The sequence below is a fragment of the Ostrea edulis genome, chromosome 1 (assembly GCF_947568905.1).
Source record: "Ostrea edulis chromosome 1, xbOstEdul1.1, whole genome shotgun sequence".
Classification (NCBI taxonomy): domain Eukaryota; kingdom Metazoa; phylum Mollusca; class Bivalvia; order Ostreida; family Ostreidae; genus Ostrea; species Ostrea edulis.
In genome coordinates this window covers 107,278,540-107,303,943 of record NC_079164.1, presented here as the reverse complement: position 1 = coordinate 107,303,943, position 25,404 = coordinate 107,278,540, and the positions used below count along the sequence as shown (strand labels likewise).

At 34.4% G+C, this 25,404-nt stretch overlaps 2 protein-coding genes across 3 annotated transcripts; one reads left to right on the top strand and one right to left on the bottom strand.

The window, feature by feature from the left end:
- Positions 1 to 1,963: 1,963 nt before the first annotated feature.
- On the bottom strand, positions 1,964 to 21,059 carry LOC125667223 (3-ketodihydrosphingosine reductase-like). Of its 2 annotated transcripts, none has more exons than XM_056153215.1 (10): positions 19,727 to 21,059; positions 15,155 to 15,244; positions 6,820 to 6,879; positions 6,631 to 6,696; positions 5,782 to 5,877; positions 5,028 to 5,219; positions 4,721 to 4,804; positions 4,018 to 4,101; positions 3,528 to 3,629; positions 1,964 to 2,317 (listed from the first exon to the last, which is right to left on the bottom strand). In XM_056153215.1, exons 1-10 carry the CDS (start codon positions 19,916 to 19,918, stop codon positions 2,207 to 2,209), a joined length of 1,077 nt encoding a protein of 358 aa, XP_056009190.1. In that variant the 5' UTR covers positions 19,919 to 21,059; the 3' UTR covers positions 1,964 to 2,206. The 2 variants fall into 2 exon arrangements, with proteins under 2 accessions (XP_056009190.1, XP_048756540.1); XM_048900583.2 differs by lacking the exon at positions 19,727 to 21,059 and adding an exon at positions 16,658 to 16,799.
- LOC125667266 (arginine/serine-rich protein 1-like) lies at positions 19,768 to 25,386 on the top strand. The gene is made up of 4 exons (XM_048900664.2): positions 19,768 to 19,859; positions 22,254 to 22,422; positions 23,948 to 24,096; positions 24,486 to 25,386. The coding sequence occupies exons 2-4, from the start codon at positions 22,278 to 22,280 to the stop codon at positions 25,320 to 25,322; spliced, it is 1,131 nt and encodes a 376-aa protein (XP_048756621.1). The 5' UTR covers positions 19,768 to 19,859; positions 22,254 to 22,277; the 3' UTR covers positions 25,323 to 25,386.
- The last annotated feature ends 18 nt before the right edge of the window (positions 25,387 to 25,404 follow it).

Below are 25,404 nucleotides of genomic sequence, written 5' to 3'. Positions count from 1 at the left end.
ATATAAGAGACAATATATTACTGTAGATTCCTAAAATGTACGTGAGGAATTTATTGCAAGAGGCATCACTCGCAAAATAAAAATACTCACTTTTAGTTGTTGTTGTTGTTAAAATACATGCAAGAACTAATTAACAGACCACATGCGAATTCATATTCATACGCTTTGACGTGTACGAGTCATTTCGTCATATTAAGTACTCGTGTAAAATAAAGAATCTACAGTACTATGTCCAGTTTGACCCTTGACCTTGTGAACCCCAAAATCAATAGGGTTCATCTATTCCTTACAATGTACCAAGTTTGATGCCTATCAAGGAAAGGGTTCTCAAAATATTGAGTGGACATTATCTTCTTATGTTCAGAGTGGATTGACCCTTGATCATCTGATCTCAAAATCAATAGGGGTCATCAACTCAGTGTACCAAATTTGATGCCTGTCAAGCAAAGAATTCTGATCCTCAAACTACAGAGGAGATAATATATTACCATGTCCAGTTTGACCCTTGACGAAGTGAACCCAAAATCATTAGGGTTCATCTACTCCTTACAATGTATCAGAGTACCAAGTTTTATGTGTCAAGGAAAGGGTTTTCACAATAGTGAGCAGACAGTATCTAACTATGTCCAGAGTGGATTGACCCTTAACCTTTGACCATGTGACCACAAAATCAATAGGGGTTATCTACTCCTCGAGATGCACCAAGTCTGATATCTAACAAGCAAAGGGTTCTCAAGATATTAAGTGGACAAGAGTTGGTCTGCAGACCGACGGACAGGTGCAAAACAATATGCCAACTCTTTTTCAAAGGGAGGCATAAATGTTATAGTAATACTATATGACTACTGGTAAATGTTATAGTAATACTATATGACTACTGGTAAATGTTATAGTAAGACTATATGACTACTGGTAAATGTTATAGTAAGACTATATGACTACTGGTATTTTGGACCAGCCCTAGAGTCAGAACCCAGGGGTTGTAAAATTCACAATTTGGTACATCCTTTTCTGTTTTTCTTCAATATGAACGTAGTTTTTATGTGGTATTATATTAAAGTATTTCAAACGATGGACATTTAATCACCATTTTAGCCCCATCCTTGTTAAATAAAATCCCTTCCCCTGGAATCATGAAAACAATTTTGGTAAAGGGCTACCTGGTCCTTTTAAATATCCATATAGTATCAATAACATTAAAGATGTTATTGAAATGTTTTACACATAATTACCCAATGCCAAATTTTGCACCACTCTGAAGTCGCAACCTCTACCCTGGGGATCATGAAATTAAAAATTTTGATATAGGCCTTCCCATTCTATATGACTATGAATTTAACTATTCATACAGATGTGAGGTTGTAGAGAAGATTTTTTAAAGATTGGTCAATTTTTGACCCCAGGCCCTAGGTGTGCAGAAATCCTAACATTTATAATTGATGTCCTCCTTGTCCAAAGATGTTTTATACCAAATTTGAAAATTGGAAGGGGAGTTATAAATGTTCAATAGTTGACCCATGACTGATGACGATGAACGCAGATCAATAAAAATGTATGTTAATTTTTTCTCGGTGTACATGTTTGACCATTGATATATAAATTTACGACTAACGGAATATTTTTTGATGTTAAGCATTTTATTGAAAACAAAAGAGGGGGAAAATGAGTATCTTTGCAAAATAGAAAGGAAAAATTTAGGTTCGGAGGTTGAGTGCCTGTGCCTATCGTGGCCCTATTCAGGCTCTGTGGGGCCATGGTGTTTGCAAACATGAATATACACTAAAATGAAGATGCCTTGCATATAATTTTGATAGGCTGTATTGTCTACTCTGCAAGTTACAGGCACTGAGTTTAATTCACAGGCACTGAGTTGAATTTACAGGCACTGAGTTGAATTCGTTTGAAAATGAAAGTAGAAAAGTTTAGGCCTTCATCCAATTCTTCATAAAATTAGCCATATTGCTTACTGTGTTGACACATTTTATTTTGATAAAAAAAAGCTTACAAATATATAAAAAAAAGTCTTACTAACTGGTAAAAATATACACGTACATATAAATTAACATGTAATTAAATGAATATGTATAAATTACTATAAGTGAACATTTATGTAAATATACATATGAGGTTTTCATCACATTTAGTAGGGTCTAGCACACATACACATATCTATTGTTTTATGCTGTTTAATAAGCAGAAAGTTGTACTACGATGACTTCATCTTTGAATCTTTCTCTCTTTTACACTTTCCTATAATGCGATCAAAATGAAACAGGTAGAACTGACAAACGAAGCGGCAGATCCCCATGGTAAATATCTGGAAGGTAAAAATAATATGCAGTAGTAATTGAGATGGTGAAATGAAATAAAACATTTCCACCACAAATTTGTAGGGCAAATGATTTGCATGAAAAAGATACAGTGAGCCAGAGAGATGTAAGTTGGAAAAAAAATGTACATGTTAATATACAATAACAAACAATATACAATAACAAGAGGCCCACAGGTCTTATCGGTCACCTGAGTACTAGTGAAAAAGTATCACTACTCCCAAGGGCTATGAAATCTATAAAAAAAATTCCTGTTCTGAATATCTAAGCTAAATTCTAAAATTCAGCAATAGTATAAAACAAGATGTATTCTTAAAACTTAAATGCCCTCAAAAGTGCATAGACTGATGAAAGGCTTTACATAACATAATATAATAGGTGTATTAACATTAAAAGATATGACTAATTTGGCCCCGTCCTAGAGTCAAACCCCTGGGTTGGGAAATTCACCATTTTTTGTACATCCTTTTCTGCTATTCCCAAGTATGCATTTCGATTTTATACAGTATCAGCAAACTTACACAAAAATACTATATACTAAGTTTGGCCCCAACCTAAAACAAAAACCCCTACCCCTGGGATCATCAAATTTACATATTTGGTAAAGAACTACCTGCTTTTTTTTTTTAAACATCCATTTAGTTTCAATTTAGTATCAATAGCACTAAAGAAGATATTTAAGTGTTTTACACATAAACACTATATAGTAAGTTTGGTCCCGCCCTGGGATCAAAACCCCTTCCACGGGGATCATGAAATTTACAATTTTGGTTGAGGCCTTCCTGCTCTACATCACTATGCACTTAGTTTTTCTTAAACATGTGCGGTTGTAAAGAAGATTTTTGAAAATTGATCAATTTTGGCCAGTTTTTGCCCCACTCCTAGGGCCCTAGGGGTGCATGAATCCTGAAATTTACAGTTTATGTTCCCCTTGCTCCTAAGATGCTTCATACCAAATTTGAAGAGAATTGGAATGATAGTTATCAAAATATCTTGATTATCTAGAAATAGAAAAAAAGTATACACAATAGGGGACTCAATGTGAAATTTCATTACTAATTAAAAATACAAACTTTAATGGTGTAAGAAATAGTCTTTATAACCAAAACAAAGACATCTGTCCATGCATTGTTGCTCATCTTTCACTAATTTAACTGAAACCTACAGAAGAATTTTACAATATGGTGTACATTTTACCTGTTGAAGTAAATCTACAACAGAAGTTGCAGGAGACATTCCACTGGATAAGGTGCACAGTAACCAGCCATCCATACCAACATAGCTCAGAAATTTTCCATTCTGTATGAACAATGTAACTGTAATTTGTCTTAGTGTATGCAAACCATGTTATTACAGAGGTAAGGCAGATATCATTAAAGCTGTTTACATTGTAACATTTATGAAATAACAAATCTCTCTCATACATAGAAAGGAGTTCAACTCGGTATACTGTATAGCAAGAAATGAACTCGCGGCGTTAATTTTCGCTATATTCGCTGAAACAAAATTTCTGTGAATTTAACATTCAGTGAATTAATCTTTCATATCGATACGAAATCGGGTTCAGGATATTAAGATTTGCTTATCCGTGAATTATACCGATCGCGATTTGTTGCTAAATGAAAAAAATCACGATTTAACCTGCTATACAGTATAAAGTTATAGAATGTTCAAAAGTTGTACAAACCATGGCGTCTGTGAATACTGATTTTGCCACATCACTGGGGGAGAACAGACCAACAGTGTCCGATATAAGTATAGTTTCTCTGGGCTAAAGCAAAATAAGAAGCATAAGAAATAAGGCATAAAAAAGGACCAACTTGATTTTACGATTTGATAACTTTTTCTTAAACTGAACCAGGGCTTGAAGCTAACTTTTTATGTCACCAGTCCAGCCGGACTGATGGGGTATAATTTCAACCAGTCCGCAGAAAAATTTACCAGTCCTACAGAGTTTTCCAGAAATAATTAAACATATTTCGTTAATGTTATTAAAATGAAATTTAACTCAATATGCCTCAGACAATATTGTAACACTTAAATGTGGGATTTATATTAATGAATCAGATTCGTCTGATATCTACAGATCGAAGCATGCCAAAAGTGTGCATAAAATTTCAGAAGTATATTTTCCAAAATGATGCTTTAGAAAATAAACCAGTCCAATCGGACGGACTAAAACAAATGTCAGTCAGTCCGCCAACCTTTTAACCAGTCACAGACTGACGGGCATATGTTAATTTCGAGCCCTGTGAACTAAAGTGTAAAAATATCTTTTGTTGGAGGGGTATGCATGCATGTATAATGAAAAATTCAAAATTTGCAAAATTTCTCTGGAAAAAACTCAAGGAAAAGTGATGCAGTCTCTAATGAGATTGCCCTGTGTGTACCTTTGACTTGTTTTCTTCTGCGAGACCAGGTGTATCCGTGTCAGGTGGGAATGCCATGGTGACATAAATATTGTATGGCTTCACCTGAAATGGTAAAATAAGTGCTCTTATATATCTGGGAATTTGACAATACAATGAAAGGCACTTAATTGTGTATTAATTAATGCATTTTACATTAAATTGAAGCAGCTTGTACAAAGCATAATGATGTTACCCTAATGATATAATACCTTGTTTACCGGGGTATTAGAATAATGACAGGTACAAAACGTACATCACAAAAAAGAATGAAAATATGTATATTTACCTCCATCTGAAGAGACTCGGCAAATCCCCTCAGAGCAAACTTTGACGCTGAATAGGCAGTGTATCCAAATACGCCCACCTGGCCTGCCTGAGATGAAATAAACACTATCCTTCCTCCATTGTTTTCTTTCATGCCTTTTATGGCTGCCTTAGTGACATTTACACTTCCCAGGAAATTCAACTCTATCATGCGCTATAAAAAATCCATTACATAACAACACTTCGTTCATTTGGAACGTACTGGGTGAAAAATCATCCACTAAATCTTAATTTTTAAGACATCTACTGGGCTTCTTTTTATCTCTGACAAACAAGTTAATGATGCAGGGGTTTCAACAGTCTCATTTGAAATCAGCATTTCACAAATTCTATGGTCGTTATAATGATCTAGTTTGCCAATACAATCTGTCATTGGGTCAAATGCTGTCTGACGTGTTTCATACTAATTGTTAGGCCGTACTTGGCACACTGATTTTGACTGCAGATAACTCCTTTTACCTGATCAAGATATAGGGCTCACGGTGGGTGTGACCTGTCAACAGGGAATGCTTACTCCTCCTAGGCACCTAATCCCACCTCTGGTATATCCAGAAGTCCGTGTTTGCCCAAATCTCTATTTTGTATTGCTTATAGGATTTATGAGATTGATTACTGTTTGTTATCTTCACCTTTCATTGAGTATTTGTACTACATAAAAGTACTTGTATTCAAAATAGAGGGAAATTGCATTCAGAAGTAATCACATACATATGTACCTGAAATTGCTGAGAGGATGTTTCTTCAAATCTCCCAGCAACTGCACTGCCTGCATTATTGATCAGAATTGTAATAGGTCCCAACTCCTTTTCTGCCTGTAAAATGTTTTAAGCATTAGAAGATTATTTTTTAAAAAGTCATGCTGGTAAGAATTATTTTTTTGAAAAGTCAGGTATGAATGTCACATTGTTAGCAGAAAAAAAAAATACTGCATTACGACAATCTGTCTGTTAACCATGCAACATGATTTTTTAAAAAAATAATCTTGTAGTACTTGTATCTTACATTCTCTTCACGTGTTTTGAAATTGTTCTTATAACTTAATATTTCATAAAATTTCTGTCAAAGTCATCAGTCACTTTGATGCAGCAGCCAATATTGTTTTATTGGAATGTGTTTAGTTAGTTTGGCATTACGGACATTAAGATGTTGCAGTCAAAGACTCTGTAATTATAAGTTTCCTTCCAGAAAATGATATACAGTGTAGATTGTAAATACTATATAGCAGGTAATTTTTACCAGGTGTAAAATTAAATGAATTGGAGATCAAGGTATGTCATCAATTTTGACAATTGTATAAATCATAAAATGGGTGATCATAATATCAGCGACTTGGAATATATTGTTGAAATTAGCTCCCCACTAAAAACCCTACAATCAGTTAACTCTGCATATACTGAAATTCAGGGGACCAACCTGAATTGTTCATTATGTCCAAAGTTCAATATAACCAATGTTGAACCATATAAATATTGTCACTAGGGATTTATTTTTACTTTAGTAGAACATGAGTGGATTAGATAGTAGAGTACTTGTAATTTTACAATAAATTATATATAAATGTCCACCTTATTTACTGCTTCCTTTACTATATCTGCATCTTTAGTAATATCCACAGACGTTGTAAACACTCTCTATTAAAAATAAAATTAACAATGTTAGCGATTCTCCATAAAATCATAATCATCCATGATATTGATGCTAGTCATGCATGGTCAGTTCAGGTTTTGTACTGTATTTGGAGAAAAGGAAGTTACCTGAATAGCTCTGTCTTTAATATGACTCTCTATTTCTTTTTTGGCATCCTCTAATTTTTTCTGAAAAACAAAATATAACAGTATCGATCTTATTTTTGATCAAACCCAATAACAAGAAATGTTTGTAAAACATGTATGCCCCCATGGTGCAAAATTGAAATGGGTTATACACATGCATCATTTAATTGATAGTAGTGCCAAACCAATTCAAAATATTGAGCAGACAACATTTTCCTATGTCCAGAGAAGACTGACCATGTGACCTAAAAATCAATAAGGGTCATCTACTCCTTATGCTGTATCAATGTACCAAGTTTGGTGTCAATCAAGCAAATGATTCTTAAAATATAGGAGACAATATATTACTATGTCCAGTTCAACACTTGACCTCTGACCAGGTGACTTCAAAATCAATAGGGGTCATCTACTCCTTAAGATGTACCAGTGTACCAAGTTTGATGTCTGTCAAGCAAAGGGTTCTTCAGATATTGAGCAAACAGTATATTCCAATGCCCAGTTTGACACTTGACCCTTGACCTTTGGCCATGTGACCTCAAAATCAATAGGGGTTGTCTTCTCCTGAAGATGTACCAGTGTACCAAGTTTGATGTCTGTCAAGCAAAGGGTTCCCCAGATATTGAGCGGACAGTATATTCCTGTCTATTTTGACCCTTAACCTTTGACCATGTGACCTCAAAATCAATAGAGGTCATCTTCTCCTGAAGATATACCAGTGTACCAAGTTTGATGTCTGTCAAGCAAAGGGTTCTCTAGACATTGAACGGTCAGTATATTCCTATGTCTAGTTTGACCTTTGACATGTGACCTCAAAATCAATAGGGGTCATCTACTCCTTAGGATGTACCAGTGTACCAAGTTTGATGTCTGTCAAGCAAAGTCTTTTCAAAATACTGAATGGAGAGTGTCTTCCTACATCCAGAGTAAACTGACCTTTGACCTTTTGACCTGAAAATCAATAGGGGTCCTCTTCTACTTGTAACTGAACCCACATATGAAATGTCATTACGATTAAGTGATTGGGCATTGGAATATACTGTTAGCTCAATATCTGAAGAACCCTTTGCTTGACAGACATCAAACTCGGTACACTTTGATTTCTCTTCCTGTCGATATCGACGATATCATGTCCATATCGAGTCACGATCATTTTGCTTAACATTTTGTTTACATTATGCTGTGTAGACTAAGACTATTAAGGTTGATCGATCCTCTTGTGATGTCATAGATTTTTGCAAAATCTTTATCTATTTAAATTTTGCACATGATTGAAATACATCTTTCAGAGGAACTTTATTCACTGAATAAAATAAAAAAAAAATTGGTAAACTTTTGATACTGAAAAAAGTTTTAAATTTCCATAGATAATCAATTATCTATAATTTTAAAAATGTTGTCAAGGGCAATAACTCCTATGCTGGAATTTCCTCTACTGCATGTCTATGACACAATGCTTTCCCTAATATCCACAATTAATTTTTATTAGAGGGCGAAGCCCTCTCACGGCCCGAAGGGCCGTGAGAGTGGAGCTCTCCCTATAGGTAACACATATATACATGTTTAAAAGGAAAATATATGAAAATAATGAAAAATTAAACCATACGTATGGAACTTGAAAAGTTTGGTAGCAATGGCGTCGATTCGAATATTAGCACGTGGACATGTATTTCTCCATTTTGAATCTCGTCTACCCTGGTTCAAACGCTATGTTTGTAAATTTGCTAAATAACGACGCTGAATATGACGTCACAATGTACTGTTTACATCAATTGTGTTATATTTCCAGCGTTCAATATATTGGCGGATCAAATGTCCAAAATTGGGATGCTTTGATGAAGCTCTGTCCTCGTGCTAACTTTGGGTTGATTTTTGTCTTGTTCAGGATATAGATCCTAATGCCAATACTTTTTGCTTCGCCCTCAAGCACGGTCACGCCGTAAGACATATTATATCTATGAATCATCAGATTTCTTAAACTGTTGACATTTAAAATTTGTCATTTCAACAAGTTTTTATTAATTTTCATCATTCTGTTCAACGAAAATGTGCAATTTTTTTATGTTGATATATACTTCTGTTTTTGCATGTCTGACATCTTTAAAAGGGTGGCAACATACACATTTTCTTTGGTTATTGATTAGATTAAACTATATTGAGTGGAAATTAATACAGTTTTTCCACTTTTAACCATTAATATTGATAAGTCACATGAGGATCGACCCACCTTAATTCAAACACATTTAAATTAGAAATTGACTGATATCGATATGTATCGTTGTGAGAATGTCGATATTGATGATATCGACATCGTAGGCAGACATTATGCTGTGTATACTAAAACTATTAATTCAAACGCATTTTAAAAATTGTCGATATTGATACGATATCGTTGTGTTAATGTCAATATTGACGATGTCGACATAGTAACAGACATAACAATATCAACTCGATATCAATTGGATATTGTCGATATCAATGGTATCGAAATGGGATTAGATCTTGGACATGTATGGCAAAGTTAAGACATGGAATAGCAGGTTTAACTTTCTTAGATAGTGACATTGACCTCAACCAATTCTTACCATTTTGCCCAAATTGAAATTACAAAGTCATGACTCAGAGTACAGTTTAACTTTTTTGGAAAAGTAACCTTGACCTTTGTCAAATGACATTGGGTCAGGGTCATGATAAATCTTTGGGCTATGGATGAACTACTAATATCTCTACATTAAAAGGGTGTGGTGAAGACAAATGCATGTTAAGGCAAAATGCTACACCAGAGAAATTTGATATGTCCAGGGGTCCGTGTTTGCCCAACTATCTATTTTGTATTGCTTGTAGGAGTTATGAGATTGATCACTGTTCGTTATCTTCACCTTGCATATGGATAAAAAGTGGGGGTATGTACAACAATATTTTGAAACTGAAAACTTGAAAATTTACTTCATTTAGTCAAAAAGTGCAGCTTTAGTAGAAACCAATTTGAAAAAAAAATTAAAAATCCTGCTGGTCTTGAACACGCGATCTACAGTTCAGTAGTTGACGTGCTAACCTACAAAGCTACTCAGCTAGGCGATAATATTTGAAATGAATAGACAATGATTGCTGATATTTATATTTTCATTCATGTTTTAAAAGAAAGTCAGCCTTTATGATTATGTAGAGTACCTCCTTAAACTTTTTTTTAACATATTGAACTTTACTGACAGTAAAAGGACCTTCGTGCTGGTACATGACAACCCGACCCGACCCGACCCCCGACCCAGGAATTTCACAATTTAAAAAGAGAACATCATGGGTATCATACCATTTTAATTTATCTCCCATGGCTGTGAAAGTAGACAAGAAAAAATAAATTTTTATACATTTTCATTATGTGGTCATATTGGCCCTGCCCAAGGGCACGAACCCCTGACCCAGGAGCCATGAACATTACCACAATCATGTATTTAGTTTTTCTCATAATTATATATATAGCAGTAGAGAAGAAGATTTTCTGAGATTCAATACATTTTCACTATACGGCCACATTGGCCCCGCCCTAGACCATGAACCCTGACCCAGGAGTCATGAACTTCACAATTTAGGTAGATAGTTTTATGGAAATCATAATCATTTCTAAAGATTTTCTAAGATCTAATACATTTTTACTATATGGTAATTTTGGCTCCATCCTAGGGCCTGAACCCCTGACCCAGAGGCCATGAATTTCACAAATTTGATCGAGGGTTTCATGAACATCTAACCATGCATTTAGTTTGGTTTCTTTTCCAAATATATATGGGAGAAGAGAATATTTAATACATGTTCACTATATGGTCCTATTGGCCCTGCCATAGGGCCTGAACTCCTGACCCAGGGGCCATCATATCCATGCATTTATATTTTTCTCCTACATGTGTGGGAGTCGAGAAGAAGATTTTTGAAAATATGGCCTTTTTAAAAGCATATTTGGCCCCACCCATAGGCCCCAGGGGTGGTAAGGTCATACATTTCACAATTTATATTCCTCTTATCCTAGAGATGCTTCACACCAAAATTGGTAACAAATGGCCTTGCACTTTTCAAGAAGTTAAAAATGTAAAATTGTTAACAAACAACACACGACGCACAGCGACAAAGACCAATGGCAATAGTCACCCGAGTGACTCAGGTGACCTAAAAATACTGTAAGTACAGAAAAGACATCTTTTCCATTGTCCAAGCTGTTATTGGCTAAACCTTAAACATCTTTGTCATAGTCACAACCAATAAACAAGCTTGACACATGGATCCACTGGTCAAATGCCTTTCACTGCTAGAACATCTGCAAACTACGTTTATACACATTTAATGCATTTTCAAAATTGCTAGAGTAGCAAGGTAAAAAAAAAAAAAGGAATTGACATGAAAGATTAGGGCCGTTTTAGGATTTCTCCTTGAATTCAACATATTTTCTGGAATTTTAGCAAAACTATAAGGAAAAAAAAAGGGGGAGGGGGATTTTAGAACCGCTGGTCAGCCTGTATAAAATACCATTCACACAATGTTTGCTGCTATAACAATGCTCTTAAGGTTGATTGATCCTCATGTGATATCAGGTTTTTGCAAAAATCTTTATTAATTAAACTTTGCCCATGATAGAAATATATCTTTCAGAGGAATTTTATTCACTGCATAAAATAAAAAATCTGGTAAACTATTGATACTGAAAAAATTTATTTTTTCCATAAATAATCAATATTATTTATAATTTTAAAAAATATGTTGACAAGGGCAATAACTCTTATGTTGGTATTCCCTCTACAGTATGTCTTTCATACATGATTTCCCAAATATCCACAATTAATTTATACATATTTATGGATTGGCATGTTTTTTTTTTAAACTGTTGACATTTAAAATTTGTCATTTCAACAAGTTTTCTTTTATCTATTTTAATTATTCTGTATAACGAAAATGTGTGAATTTCTTATGTTAACATATACTTCTGTTTTTGTAAGTCTGACATCTTTAAAAATGTGGCAACATACACATTTTCGTTGGTCATTAATTGAATTTAACTATATTGAGTGGAAATTAATACACTTTTTCTACTTTCAACCATTCATTTTTTTTTTTTTTTTTTTTTTTTTTTTATTGTTTGATTCTTTATTTGTCTTTTACATTATATACATATATGTAATTTAAACTACACAATAATATCATCAATATTCATATGCAAAAGACATTTCATAAATATGAAGAAGGAGAAAGAGAGAAAGAAAGAAAGAAAGAAAACATATAAAACAAAGGGGGCGTGGAACACAATCTTAGGATTAAAAAAAAACAAAAAAACACAACAACTTTTTAATACAATCATAATTTATCATAAATATTTTGCCAGTATCTCTCAAACTCCCTATACCTGCAGTTTTTCAACAACAAAAGTTTTTCAACTGTAATTCTATCAATGATAATTTTTTTGGATGCATCTATACTTAATTTGCTTATACTTGAGAATTTACTAATATAAATATATTGCTTTATCATCAGAATTATCAAATTTTCCACCTTGTGTACATTCTTATTAGCAAATTTTCCAAAAAGAATTGCTTGTCTATCAAAACTAATATGCCTGTCCAGTTTTTCGCAAAGCCATTCTTCTATTCCGTACCAGATCTCTTTCACACATGGACATTCTACAAATATGTGATCAATAGTTTCAAAATCCCTCTTGCAAAATGTGCAAATTGGGGAATCAACAATTCTAAGTTTATGTAAATAGTAGTTGCATGGAAATATTCTGTGTAAGATTTGAAACTGTAACCATTGCAATTTACATTCTTGAGTTGTTTTAAAAGGAAGTTCAAATATATTTTTCCATTCTAGCTCTGAAAAACCTTCTTCTGTTTCTTCCCATTTTGATATAGATTTAATTTTGGTTGCTTTATGGCTTATCAATTGCTTATACATATCTTTACAACCTTTTTTATCTTTGAAATATATTGAAATAGTAGAGGGAATAATAGGCAAAAGTGGTTTTGTAGTTCTTGTATTGTCTTGTATAAGAACTTGTCTTTGTTGGATTGCTTTCTTTAGTCCTGCATATTCTACAAAATTCATTTTAACTTTCAAAACATTTTGTACATAATCAAAGCTGTACAAGTTACTATTTTCATCAAGAAGATCATAAATAAATATAATCCCTAAATCATGCAGACTTTTAAACAATACTGATGATCTTCCACCAATAGTAATATTTGGATTATAACAAATATGTTCACAATAAAAATCTGGGTTGATTTTATCTTTTGCAGAATTTATATTTGACCAGCTCTGAAACACATCTATCCAAAAACTGTTGGTTATTTTTACCCTTAAATTATTGATAAAATCTATTCCAAATACCCATATCTTTTCTATACGAGTCATTAGTTCTGCCCTCAGTAGTTTTGTCCATTTTGCATTTGAATGTAGAATACGTCGAATCCATGTTGCTTTAAGAGCAGTGATAAATTCCGAAAGCCGGAAAACCGAAACAGTTTCTAAAAAATTGGAGACCCATCTCTCTTTTGAATGTTGTTTATAAACTAGCATCAGGGTGTATTGCAGAAAGAATAAAAAATTTTCCTAGATAAATTAATACATACAGATCAAACTGGATTTATTAAAGGTAGATATATTGGTGAGAATATAAGATTAATTTATGATATCATACATTATACAGAATCCAAACAAATACCGGGGCTTCTGATGCTTATCGATTTTGAAAAGGCTTTCGATACTGTCTCCTGGAAATTTATTCAAGAAACATTGTTTTTTTAATTTTGGTATTTCTATTCAAAACTGGATAAAATTATTTTACAATCAAATAAAGTCATGTGTCATTCAAAATGGAATTGTGTCACAATACTTCAGTCCAGAACGGGGCTGTAGGCAGGGCGATCCTATATCTCCTTACTTATTTCTTCTATGTAAAACTTATACGGTACCAATTTTGATGCACCAGATGCGCATTTCGACAAATAATGTCTCTTCAGTGATGCTCAACCGAAATGTTTGAAATCCGAAATAACTATGAAGTTTTAGATCTAAATATAGCCAAAAACAGCATGCCAAACAAGTGGAGCCAAATTCGTCCAAGGATAAGAGCTATGCATGAGGGAGATAATCCTTAATTATGTGCTGAAATACTTGGTATTCTAATATGCAAAAACAAAGATATTAAAGGCATTACTATTGATGGGGAAGAATATAAAATATCTCAATATGCAGATGACACCTCACTTATTTTAGATGGGTCTCCCACTTCCATGGATGGCATTATTAGAGTCCTAGATTACTTTGCAATAATTTCAGGTCTAAAGATAAATTTTTCAAAGACAAAAATGATTTGGATAGGTAGCAAAAAATTTTCAAAGGACGTTTTCCATCATACAAGGTGGAAATTTGATTGGAACAATAAAACATTTGATTTATTAGGAATAAAATTTAGTATCAATTTACAAGAAATGGTAGAAGTGAATTATAAGACTAAACTGAAGGAAATAAAAAAAGTTATGATGCAGTGGAATAATAGAAGTCTTACTCCTTTAGGAAGGTTAACAGTAATAAAAAACATTACTGATACCAAAATTAAATCATTTGATACTTACAATTCCAACTCCTAAAGATGAAACCATTTGTGCTTTTGAAAGTGATTTATATAACTTTCTTTGGAATAACAAAACTCATAAAGTAAAGAAAAATGTCATAATTCAAGAATATGCTAATGGGGGTATTAAAATGGTTGACTATAAAGAATTTATCATTCATATTTTATTAATAAGTCACACAAGGATCTAGCAACCTTAATTTGTTTTTTAAAGGTTCAGGAATAAAGATTTTCATTTTATGATTCATATTACCTTGCCTGTGGCCCATGAATTTCATAATTTTGGTCTACCATAGACTTCCAATTTTGGGGGGGGGGGGTTCTTTCTCAGATTTATAGCTTGGTATATGTTTGAATACAAGTTGTAGATAAATATTTTCTTGCACTCAAATTACAATTCTATTAGGAAATGTCTGTGCTGAGAGAGATATCCCTCAAATATTTTGTGGGCAAACTGGTTGATTGGAAGATAGATGATGAATTTGATTTTGGATAGCTCAGAAGTTAGAGCACCTGATTTTAAATATAATTTTAAAATACATGTATATGGGTTCTGGTTTTCAGACTCTGAGTTGAATTGGCAATCCAGCTATAATATTTTTGGGTTTCTTTTTCTACTAAAATTCAAAACAGTGATGTATTCTTAAATATAGTATATTCAGGATTTCTTGTACAGTATTACCACAATTATGCATGGATTACCTCATTTCTGGCAATAATGGTGACATTAGCTCCCTGTTTGACTGCCTCTATTGCAAGAGCTTTTCCAATCCCACTCGAACCACCAGTTATCTAAAAGGAATACCACATCCGGATTTATGTACTTTATGTAGTGATTACCATATTCATTGGGACTCTTACTTAGAGTACATACTGAAAACAATGTATTTACGATATTGTGACCATTGCATTCTGACTAATCATCTACCACTAACACTGGTATGCATGGAAAGAACTTATATTGGAATCTCTTGCTAGTTTCAGTAAATCAGTATATACATACAAGGTCCCTGATTTCAACTAATATATAAAGAAATATCACAAAATTATTGTAAAAATTCCCAGCTGTTAACTGTAAAATTGAATGATTGATTTTTCCCCCCATATATTTCCCTCCTAAAACTCTTCTACTCTAACATTGTTTTGGGATCAGTATTCTGATAATGTGACATTGTGTGCATTTCAAGTGTCAGACACAACACATTACACTAGGGTCTAACAGAATCTAACGATCAGTTGACAAAGTTTATCAGCCAAAAAACCGCAGTACCTTTGATTTTCAGAGTTGGTCACTGAAGAGTTCCGATATACTACTTCATGACAATTTGTACTATGATTGAAAATACAGAACTTACTGGTTGACAATTACTTTGTACAAAGCATTTAAAAATTAAAAGCAATAAAAAGAAAACTGTGTAATATTTAATAAATCTATTTGAAGGCGTCCTAAACTATCGGAACTCTTCAGTGTTGAGAAGGTAAAATATGAAATGGTGGCCGTTTGCAATGGCTTCGAAAATAGCCAACTTGAATTACTGTGGGATTTACACCTTGTAATGGTAAGTAATGTATGTTTCATTGTGATAGGGAGTTAATAGGATGTCTAAGGCGAAAAGTTGAAGCGGACAAGAAATTCAATTTAACCCATTTTAATCGCAACAAGCGGCCGAAGTTCAGGCAAGATTTCCCGAATCACTTTATGTGACACTGGTCTGAGATTCAGAAGAGGCGTCAGTCCAAATATCCAGCCTCGACGAATCTCGCTGAGATTAATGCTGAGTGTGTGTCACACTTATTCAGCATTGCATGGAATTTGCCATATTTTCAATAAATACACCGAAAACACCTGTTTATGGTAATGTTTATTTCTCGCTTAAGAGGGATAAACACGTTTTAGTGAGAAGATCTCGCTACAGGAGATGTGTTCCCAACCTGTTTAAAGTTTACTGTATCCGGGTGTATCCAGCTCAGCCCTCCCAACGATGTACCGGTTGTGCCGTATTTTAACATACTATTTCAAGGTTCCCAATATCACAATAAAATGTCGAAAAAATTTCAAACTGGAAAGTCCCAGGTCTTGTACATTACTAGTAATGAAGAGCTCGTGCCGATACTTCGCCACACATATCAATATGATCTATGCGGCGACTTGACTTGTTTGCACTACAGCTGCGTCATGCTTCTTCTTCATGGAATAAAACTTACCAGAACATGTGATCCTTGAAGTTCAACACATTTTGGTGAAATTATTTTAAAAACCAAGTATAACAGAGCGAGTAAAATGAAAATTACTATAAATATAACATATAGAAACATTGTCGGTGTATAACCGGATATATATCAGTGCATGTAAAATTTAAACTAGACAGAGAAAACATATTTCCGGGAAAATGAAATATTAAATAACTCTAAAATGAAGTTTCGTGAAAACTCATAACAATTTATTTTTGGGTGAATTTTATGTATTAAAATAATGAATAAATAAAAATGAAATGAACTGACATTTTCGTCTTTTAAAAAAGTTCTGAAATATCCAGAGACGGGCTTTAATCAAAATACCGAAAGTACTGAAAGCCAGGCTACAAGATCTGTAGCTCTTTGAGAAATGAGAGCTACAGGTCCATTTCTTCTAAAAATCCATCGATTTACAGCGCAGAAAAATCGACGATTCTAAAAATTAATAACAAAAATTCCAAACATATTTTTCCATTATACCATCAAACATTCATTTAAGAGACACCGTGCTTTTTTGTTACATGTAATCTGCATTTGTGACACACCAGGGCCGTAAATTAACCTTCAATTTGGAGGAGGCAGGAAATTAGACGCTGAGCACATTTTGTGCACACTGAACACGTTTCGTGCAAAATCCTTGATTCTAGGGCCTTCTAAGATGTTACTTGACTAACTCATTCTAAAAGAAAGATTTGGAATGCTTTTTAAGGGAGGTATCATGTTCTTAGTTATTGGAAACAACATCAATTCTAATGAACTTTAAATTTTAATTTTTTTTTGGCTCAAAAGTTGGAGGAGGCAGCTGCCTCCTCCGCCTCCATGTAATTTACGGCCCTGTACACTTGGCTGTTTTCATCTAGTATATCACCATGTTCCCTTAAATATGCTTTAAAGCATGCAAAAAGTTCCATTTCACTTTGCTCTTAGGCTGTTTTGACACACACAGCAACCATTCCAGATTTTCGTAATTCTTGATTGTACGAGATGTCGTTCGTGTGGGACGATATCCAAGACTTAGGTGGAAACGCATGAATGAAATACTATGGATAGCAACGATATTAACCGGTTAACCAATTACTCGGTTCAAAAATGCTAACCGATTAAGAAATTTGTAACCGATTAACCGGATTATTTGTAGTAAATAAATATTGTCATACAATGTTACATGTACATATATACATGTGTTTCAAAAGAGGGGGGGGGGTCGTAATAATCAGACGTCTAGATGATGTTAATTAATGACTGATCTGACCTGATGATCTGCAAAGTAAACGTCTATGCAATTACGATAATTACAGTCCATTTTGTAGGTAAAACCTCTTTTGAAAGTTCCAAGTCAGGCTCTATAATGCATGCGTATATATATAATAAATAAACCACCGAACAGTTTTACTGATAAGTATTGATTCATGTGTAGCCTCTCAGGAAATAATAATAACGTTCAAATCAAAATTATATTAGACTTTTATCATAAAAGATTATATACCTCAGGTGTTTGTTTATTGAATTAATGAATTGATGAATAACACAGAAAATTATTTCAAGTCCGTCAGTATAGTTTAGATGACCAAACCAAATAAAAATGGGGTTTATTTCTTGAATGGTCGTGCACAAAAGTCAGTGCGGTAAGTTACTGTTCATCAAATGGCGACTGCTGTTTCCATCACTTCCCCATTACTGATCCGCGATTGGAGCACAATTTTAAGAATGCATACAGATTAAGAAGAGAAGTCACATGTTCACACTGAATGTGCATGTTTCATATATTCCTGACTTGTCTACTCTGTGGATTGTTGAACCATTTGATGTACTAGTATGATGGGGAAAAGATATGTGCTAGACATTGGCTACAACTTGGAGACAACAAATAACAAATATATTCAACTATGAATAATGTGGTAGTTAAAGTGTACAAACTGTGACATTGCAGTGGTGATGATATGATATTGTGATGATATGATATTGTTCAAGTGTGACATTACAGTATTGATGATATGATATTGTTGTGACATTACAGTAGTGATGATATCAGGGGCGGATCCAGAAATTGTGGTTACAGGGGGCACCACTTTATGAGGCAGGGGGTCTGGAGGCCGCCTTGAGGCCCTGGATTTTATAGGTTTTATAGAACTTGAAATATATCTCCTATTCAGTCATTTGTAATATTTTCTATCATTTTTTATAAGGTGAAATTAATAAAAATGACGCAAATTTTAAGGGTTTTTGGAAAAAATTAACTTCTCCCAATAAAGTATTTCAAGAAATCAAAAGATTTTGTTATTTATTTCTCCGGGAGTGGAAGAAATTATTGCTTCTTTTATCGTCTGGTACATTTTTCTAAACAAGATACCACGATTTACCTTAAATTTGAAAATTTTAGTGGGGGGGGGGGGTCGCCGGCTGCGCCCCACCCTTAAATCCGCCACTGGATATGATGTTGTTGTGATGATATGATATTGTTATGATATTGCAGTAGTGATGATAAGATATTGTTGTGATATTACAGTAGTGATGATACGATATTCAACAATAGCTAAGAATCATGCAAAATTGGAATAAGCGATTTATCCTGTCAACAAAAGAGAGCCTATAAATGAAAATCTTTCTTAATTTACAGTACTATGTGTGTAGTTCATAAAAATCGTGATGAATTTTTTAATATCGTGTACCGCTTGCGAAAAGATAATTGACAAATTGCCAATTGCTTTCTGTAGCGCATAATATGTATTCTATTGGAAAGTACAGAGTTGTCTACCCATACAAAGCACGATACTTTGTGATACTTGAGCATCTAGAGAATATATATTTTTAAAAATTCATTCGTATTATTTTCATCAATCCCCCTCTTACATAAAACGTGCTTTCTGCATGGTTTTGTCATTCTTCGTAACTTGTTCATATTCTTCAGTGGATTTATGAATACTAGTATTTTTCAATATTAGGACTTCCACAACGATAGATATCTTGCGTATTTTTCAGATGTTTTAGAAAATAGACCCAGTTTGTTTAATTCATATTGATTGAAAACTTAAAACTTACAATATGTTTCGGATTTGTCCCAACTTGTGTGACAGCATGTAGCGCAAGATGACATGCGATTGCCTCTTTAGCTGACGTCCTCGTTTGGACGGCAGACCTGCTGTTCTTGTCCTTCCGGTTACCAAGACTGAAGGTGAGCTTTATTACAACATTGTCTTTCTGTAAAATTGAGTAATAGTATATTGATAGCATTACCGATAAAATTTTTACAAGAGTAGGTTGGGCGTTTTATTTGTATTGATGTAATTGCATGGGGTATAAGTAATATTATAGACACAAAAAAGATTTTTTTTATATAAACTCTGTATCCCACCCCTTAGTGAATTTAAAAAGATAATAAATTTCTGATTCTGAAAATGAAAACAAAAAAAACTAAATACGATTTTTCACACTCTAAAGAAAAAAAAAAGCGAAAAATATCAGTAGTCAGATTTACCACATTGTATGTGTGAATTGTATTTCAGAATGCAACTCTAAACAATGCATGTTCACTTTTCTGTGGGGGTATTTAATTCATGAACGATGATGTAAATGAAGAAAACATATGTATAAGATTTATCCACTAAAAGAATACACATCATTCTAGTACTATGTGTGTATGTGTTGAAATACGTGAAATTCTTATACTGCTTTCTAGTAAAATATTATTGACGAAAACAATACATGTATAACATTTTTAATATCTTTCTGTAAAAATATAGTATATCTATAGTATATAATACTCTGCCCTTTGTATAATAAAACAGTGCAATTTTTTTTATTGTGTGTCGCCCTCCAGGAAAAGGTAATATTACAAAACATTGGACAAATAAACTTTTGTTTCTTGAGCACTCTGAAACAGAATACCAAAAAAATAAAAATAAAAAATAATCGATGTTACAACATGATAATAATAATAAATAATAGCCTTTATTTATCCATGATGATACAGATTAGCATACAGTTAGTTTTCATTGTGGTCCTGCATTAAAACATATACAAAACATAAAATTAGTATCTAAAATTAGTAACCAAATACAGGTACGTGAATACATAATAGAAAAGAAAAAAAATCACAGCACAAAACAAATATAAAATAGTATTCAAATATGAATTCATGATATAAAGGAGAGAAAAAACCAGCATAAGACATTTATAAATATATACCGGTGTCGTAGCATAGAATTTCCCCCCGCATAGACTTTCCCCCCGAAAAAACGGGCCCGGGGTAGACATTCTCCCCAGAAAGATGGGCCTGGCATAGAATTTCCGCCTTGTAAGAATTAACCCGGGCCCAATTTCGCCCCTAGGAAAAGCCGTCCCAGTATAGAATTTCCCCCTAAATGACAGTACGCCCCCCCCCCCCCCTTCTTACATTTGAGTTATGTATATATCCGTTTCCTGTTCTATTACTAGAATTCCCTTGCTTATCTAGACCCAGGAATTCTGGGCTTATTTTTTGATTTTTGTTTTTTTGGAGCAGGGTCTTGTGTATCTCAATCATCATCTTATGTTTTTTAAGGAAATTATTTAAATAGTGTAATGGTATATCAAAAATTCATCCAGACATCTCAAGTCTTTGTCGTTATTTACTAGTATCTAACATTTGAAACAGTGAAGTTGGGAAGAAGTTAATGGGTCTTTTTATTTTGAATTTTAATAAACGGGAAAATTAATTTACTTAAATCTATACAGTGCATCTATTTTACTTTTCAGATATCTTGTATATCTTTTAGTCGACTTTTTACGAAAAATCCTAATGATAACGACCATCGTTAAAGTCTTTTGAGAAGCATATTGTATTTAGTATACTCAATTCAGTTTTCAACGTGTAAACCCAACTTCAACGTCTAAAAAAAAAATCGTTTATTTATGAATATCGTAATCCCGAAACAGGAGGGGGAAAATTCTATACCAGGGCGGTTTTTTTCCGCCCAGGGGAAAACTCTATACTGACTTTCTACATAGGGGGAAGTTATATGCTGGGGCGCTTTTTCTCCCTATGGGGGGAAATCTATCCCGGGCCCGTTTTTCCGGGGGGGGGGGTGTTGTTGTTCTATGTGGGGGGGGGGGGGGGGGGAGTCTGTTACAACACCGGTACACACACAGTGTCACATCGCAACTACATTCAAGAATTAGGCACATACGCTATCAATTAACTAACATAATGCCTTATAATACACGTGTGTGTCTAAGATATTGGATTTTAAACCATATTCCTCTGATGGAATTTTGAAATTTATATCGAAAATAATGAATAAGTAGGTCTATTTTAACTTCCCCAATATCACCCGATCAAATGTAGAATATCTTAGACAATGAATCTTAACCCCATCAATAATGGTCATACTGTGTATATTAAAATATTTTTAGAAACTTCTTTCAGAATACATTATTTCCTGGGGGGGGGGGATACATTATCATACACATATTCTAAAGATTAATGTAAATGGTAAATAATTTGCTTAAAATAAATGAAACAAAATAATTACCCATGTTTTGTTTATAATCTTTAAAAAAAATTCTAAAATTGTTATATTATATACAGTGAACAGCCAAGGGCTTTGCCAAAATGCAGGAGAAATGCATCGTCTTTATTCTTGCTGTTCTGTCGTGTGTGGCCTTCTATCGATCTGATGGTTTGAGCATTTCGCCGCGATGGTACTCACCAGGTCGTACGGACTTCGCTTTGGACCACAGATTTTACAACTACCTAGGTACAGTAATTTCATTTATTTTAAAGATAAGTTTCTAAACAAAAATCGAGTGTAAATTCATTTGATACCATGTCAACCAATAAGTCTTATAACCGTATCTCTTGACTAGAAGTCCTTTGGGGATCCGGGTTAGAATTAGCTGCAGAAATGTAGCTCTCTGAAAAAATATTGGGACAGATCAGAGAGCTACAGATCCACCCCTTATAAAAACCTTCGAGTTACGGCGCATAAAAACATGCGTATGGTTGGGGCCTTAAATCGCTATATTCTTGCATCGTCATTTCATGAATTTTATATAAAAAAAATTCCTAGTACATTTTTCTACTATACTTGTGTACAGTTCTGCAGCTAGGTTAGAATAGGTCCTTGCTTGTCGTAAGAGGCGAATTAAGGACGGTCTTTCGGATAAGACCACAAAAACTGAGGCCCAGTGTCACAGCAGGTGCGGCAGGATAAAGACCCCTCCCTGCTCAAAGACTGCAAGCGCCGAGCATAGGCCTAGATTTTGTAGCCCTTCACCGGCAATGGTGACGTCTCTATGAGTGAAATATTCTCGAGTGGGACGTTAAATAATATACAATCAATCAATCAATCTTGAATAAAATACTAGTACTCTGGGTTGCTAAAAGTATTGGTAAATATAATGTCAGCGAGATTCGTCGAGGATGGATATTTGGACTGAGGCATCAGTCCAAATATCCAGCCTTGCATCAGTCCAAATATCCAGCCTCGACGAATCTCGCTGAGATTATGGTAAACACAGACCAAATTTTCTTTCTGTCGCTTTTGGAACTGCATGGCTTAATATTCCTTCAAACTCCGAGTCTTTCGGCCTTCAGATATATATGTACTAGCTTCAGGACGAGAATAAGAAATTCATATGTATACTATTTCACTTTCACGGATAGCATGAAAAGTACATCAACATGAAATATAAGACAGACATTTATTATAATTCATTATTTATGTTAATGAATTCATTTCATTATTTTTTTTTAATGCGAAATAGACCTAGAGCATGCTTTTATCTGAGATTTTTTTTTGAGTGCGACGTGCATTTTCCCCAAAGAAATTAACACAACCTTTGAGAGTGTGTGGTTACACATGATACTATACCCATAATTAATCAACTGAGGTCTAGTTCCAACTGAATCATTCACTGAATTGTGACAGAGAAGTAGATACGGAAATTATTAGTTTGACATTATTTAGACATAAAAAGAAACAATCATATCTAGGCCCCCTAAGATCTTTCCAATGTATGTGCAATGTACGATTTAATTATTTCTGTCTAAAAAATAATTTGGTCGACATTATTGGTTAAAATTGGACAAAATAGTTTACTCACTAAAGCAAACAAACAAAAAAAAGCGTTAGAGTTAACGAGTGCTCGACTATGAAAAATTTAGTCGATGATCGATACGACCGAGCGATAGTCGAGTACTCGTTGACATCCTAGAATTAACCTTATATTTTCACTGAAGAGAAAACATACGCATGTAAACGCCGTCATTATTCTTACCAGAGAGAAGAACTATGGCGAAACTCACGGAACTGAGAAAAGCTCAGCTGGTGCTGGTAAGCGAGCAAGGCGTCAACAGATACAGCATGAAGGGGGATGCTGATTACGCAGCGATGATCTTTTTCAGCTTAAAGCCCAGAGGTGTCATATTTGTAAGCAATTACCAATTCTTGGTCGAATACATATAATATCATTAGATAAATGAAGTTCAATATTCCTAATCAGTGGCAGGTCCAGAAATTTCTGAAGAGGGGGGTATAAGGCTGGGGATCTGGGGACTGTCTTAAAGCCCTCGGATGGGTCCAGGAAGAAGCCATGGTGGGGATTCAGGAGGCGAACTTAATGCTCTTGAGTTCTGACAAAATAAGACTGTATATTTTAAAGTTTTGGACATTTCTATAAGATATCAATCATATTTGTGAAAGGGGGGAGGGTGCGCTCGGCCTGCCGGCGCTGGATCCGCCACTGCTTATGACGCCATATAATTAACGGATATTTTTGAAACTACTGATATTGTCAGCAAATGCCTTCTTTTACGTAGAAACATCCTCTGCGATATACAGATCGAAGATGCGACTGGAGGCGTTGCAGGGTAAATTATAGGCGAAGAACATCAAGACGAATGTGGCGAAAATTCAGGAAAATTAATAGAAAGTCACATGACCGGAAACTAAGAAGACGGAGAAAACAAAGAAAATACGTTCGAAATCGATATAAGAATACAAGATCCAGATCACGGGGTAGACGAAGGGGATTGAAAAGAAGACAGAGTCGCAGAAGAGGACGGGTTCAGAGAAGAAGGCGGAAATACAGAAAATTCAGGAAAATGCATAGAAAGTCACATGACCGGAAACTAAGAAGACGGAGAGGGAGAAAACAAAGAAAATACGTTCGAGATCGATACAGGAATACAAGATCCAGATCACGGGGTAGACGAAGGGGATTGAAAAGAAGACAGAGTCGCAGAAGAGGACGGGTTCAGAGAAGAAGGCGGAATTACGGAAGAAGGCGGGTGTACAGAAGAAGGCGGGTTTACAGAAAAGGACGGAATCAGAGGAGAGGACGGTTTCACAGAAGACGGTGGGGGTACAAAAAAGAAAGATATCACAGAAGAAGAGGGATCTATAGAAGAGGGTGGAGTCGTAGAAGAGGGTGGAGTCACAGAAGACTCAAAACGTTTAACAGGAGACATTTTGCGGTCTACGGAAGAGTTGGCGTCTATAAAGTCTTATTGAAAGTAGAACCACACAAAGCCCAGCTCATATTTCTTCCCTCCCTATCCAGTTTCCGCTACAGCACTGAACTGCGGATAAAACGCATATATTCGTTCAATCCGAGAAGAGTATCGTGGCCCTTACGCTTGTTTAAATTGTTTTAATGGTTTTCAAGTAGTACATGTAGTTAACAAATAAAAATCAAAGGCATGTCGAGAGCAGAATGTTTTTGCTGATTTTGTCGCT

What these genes read in the sequence shown, in the direction of transcription:
- LOC125667223 (XM_056153215.1), bottom strand. Translation starts at nt 19,918, where the DNA reads ATGCTATCAATATACTATTACTCAATTTTACAGAAAGACAATGTTGTA. An exon ending in CCATTATTGCCAGAAATGAG is followed by an intron (nt 6,880 to 15,154) that starts GTAATCCATGCA and finishes TTTGTTTTTCAG; the next exon opens with AAAAAATTAGAGGATGCCAA. An exon ending in CCGAGTCTCTTCAGATGGAG is followed by an intron (nt 4,805 to 5,027) that starts GTAAATATACAT and finishes TTACCATTTCAG; the next exon opens with GTGAAGCCATACAATATTTA.
- LOC125667266 (XM_048900664.2), top strand. Translation starts at nt 22,278, where the DNA reads ATGCAGGAGAAATGCATCGTCTTTATTCTTGCTGTTCTGTCGTGTGTG. An exon ending in CAGATTTTACAACTACCTAG is followed by an intron (nt 22,423 to 23,947) that starts GTACAGTAATTT and finishes TATTCTTACCAG; the next exon opens with AGAGAAGAACTATGGCGAAA. An exon ending in AGCCCAGAGGTGTCATATTT is followed by an intron (nt 24,097 to 24,485) that starts GTAAGCAATTAC and finishes TCTTTTACGTAG; the next exon opens with AAACATCCTCTGCGATATAC.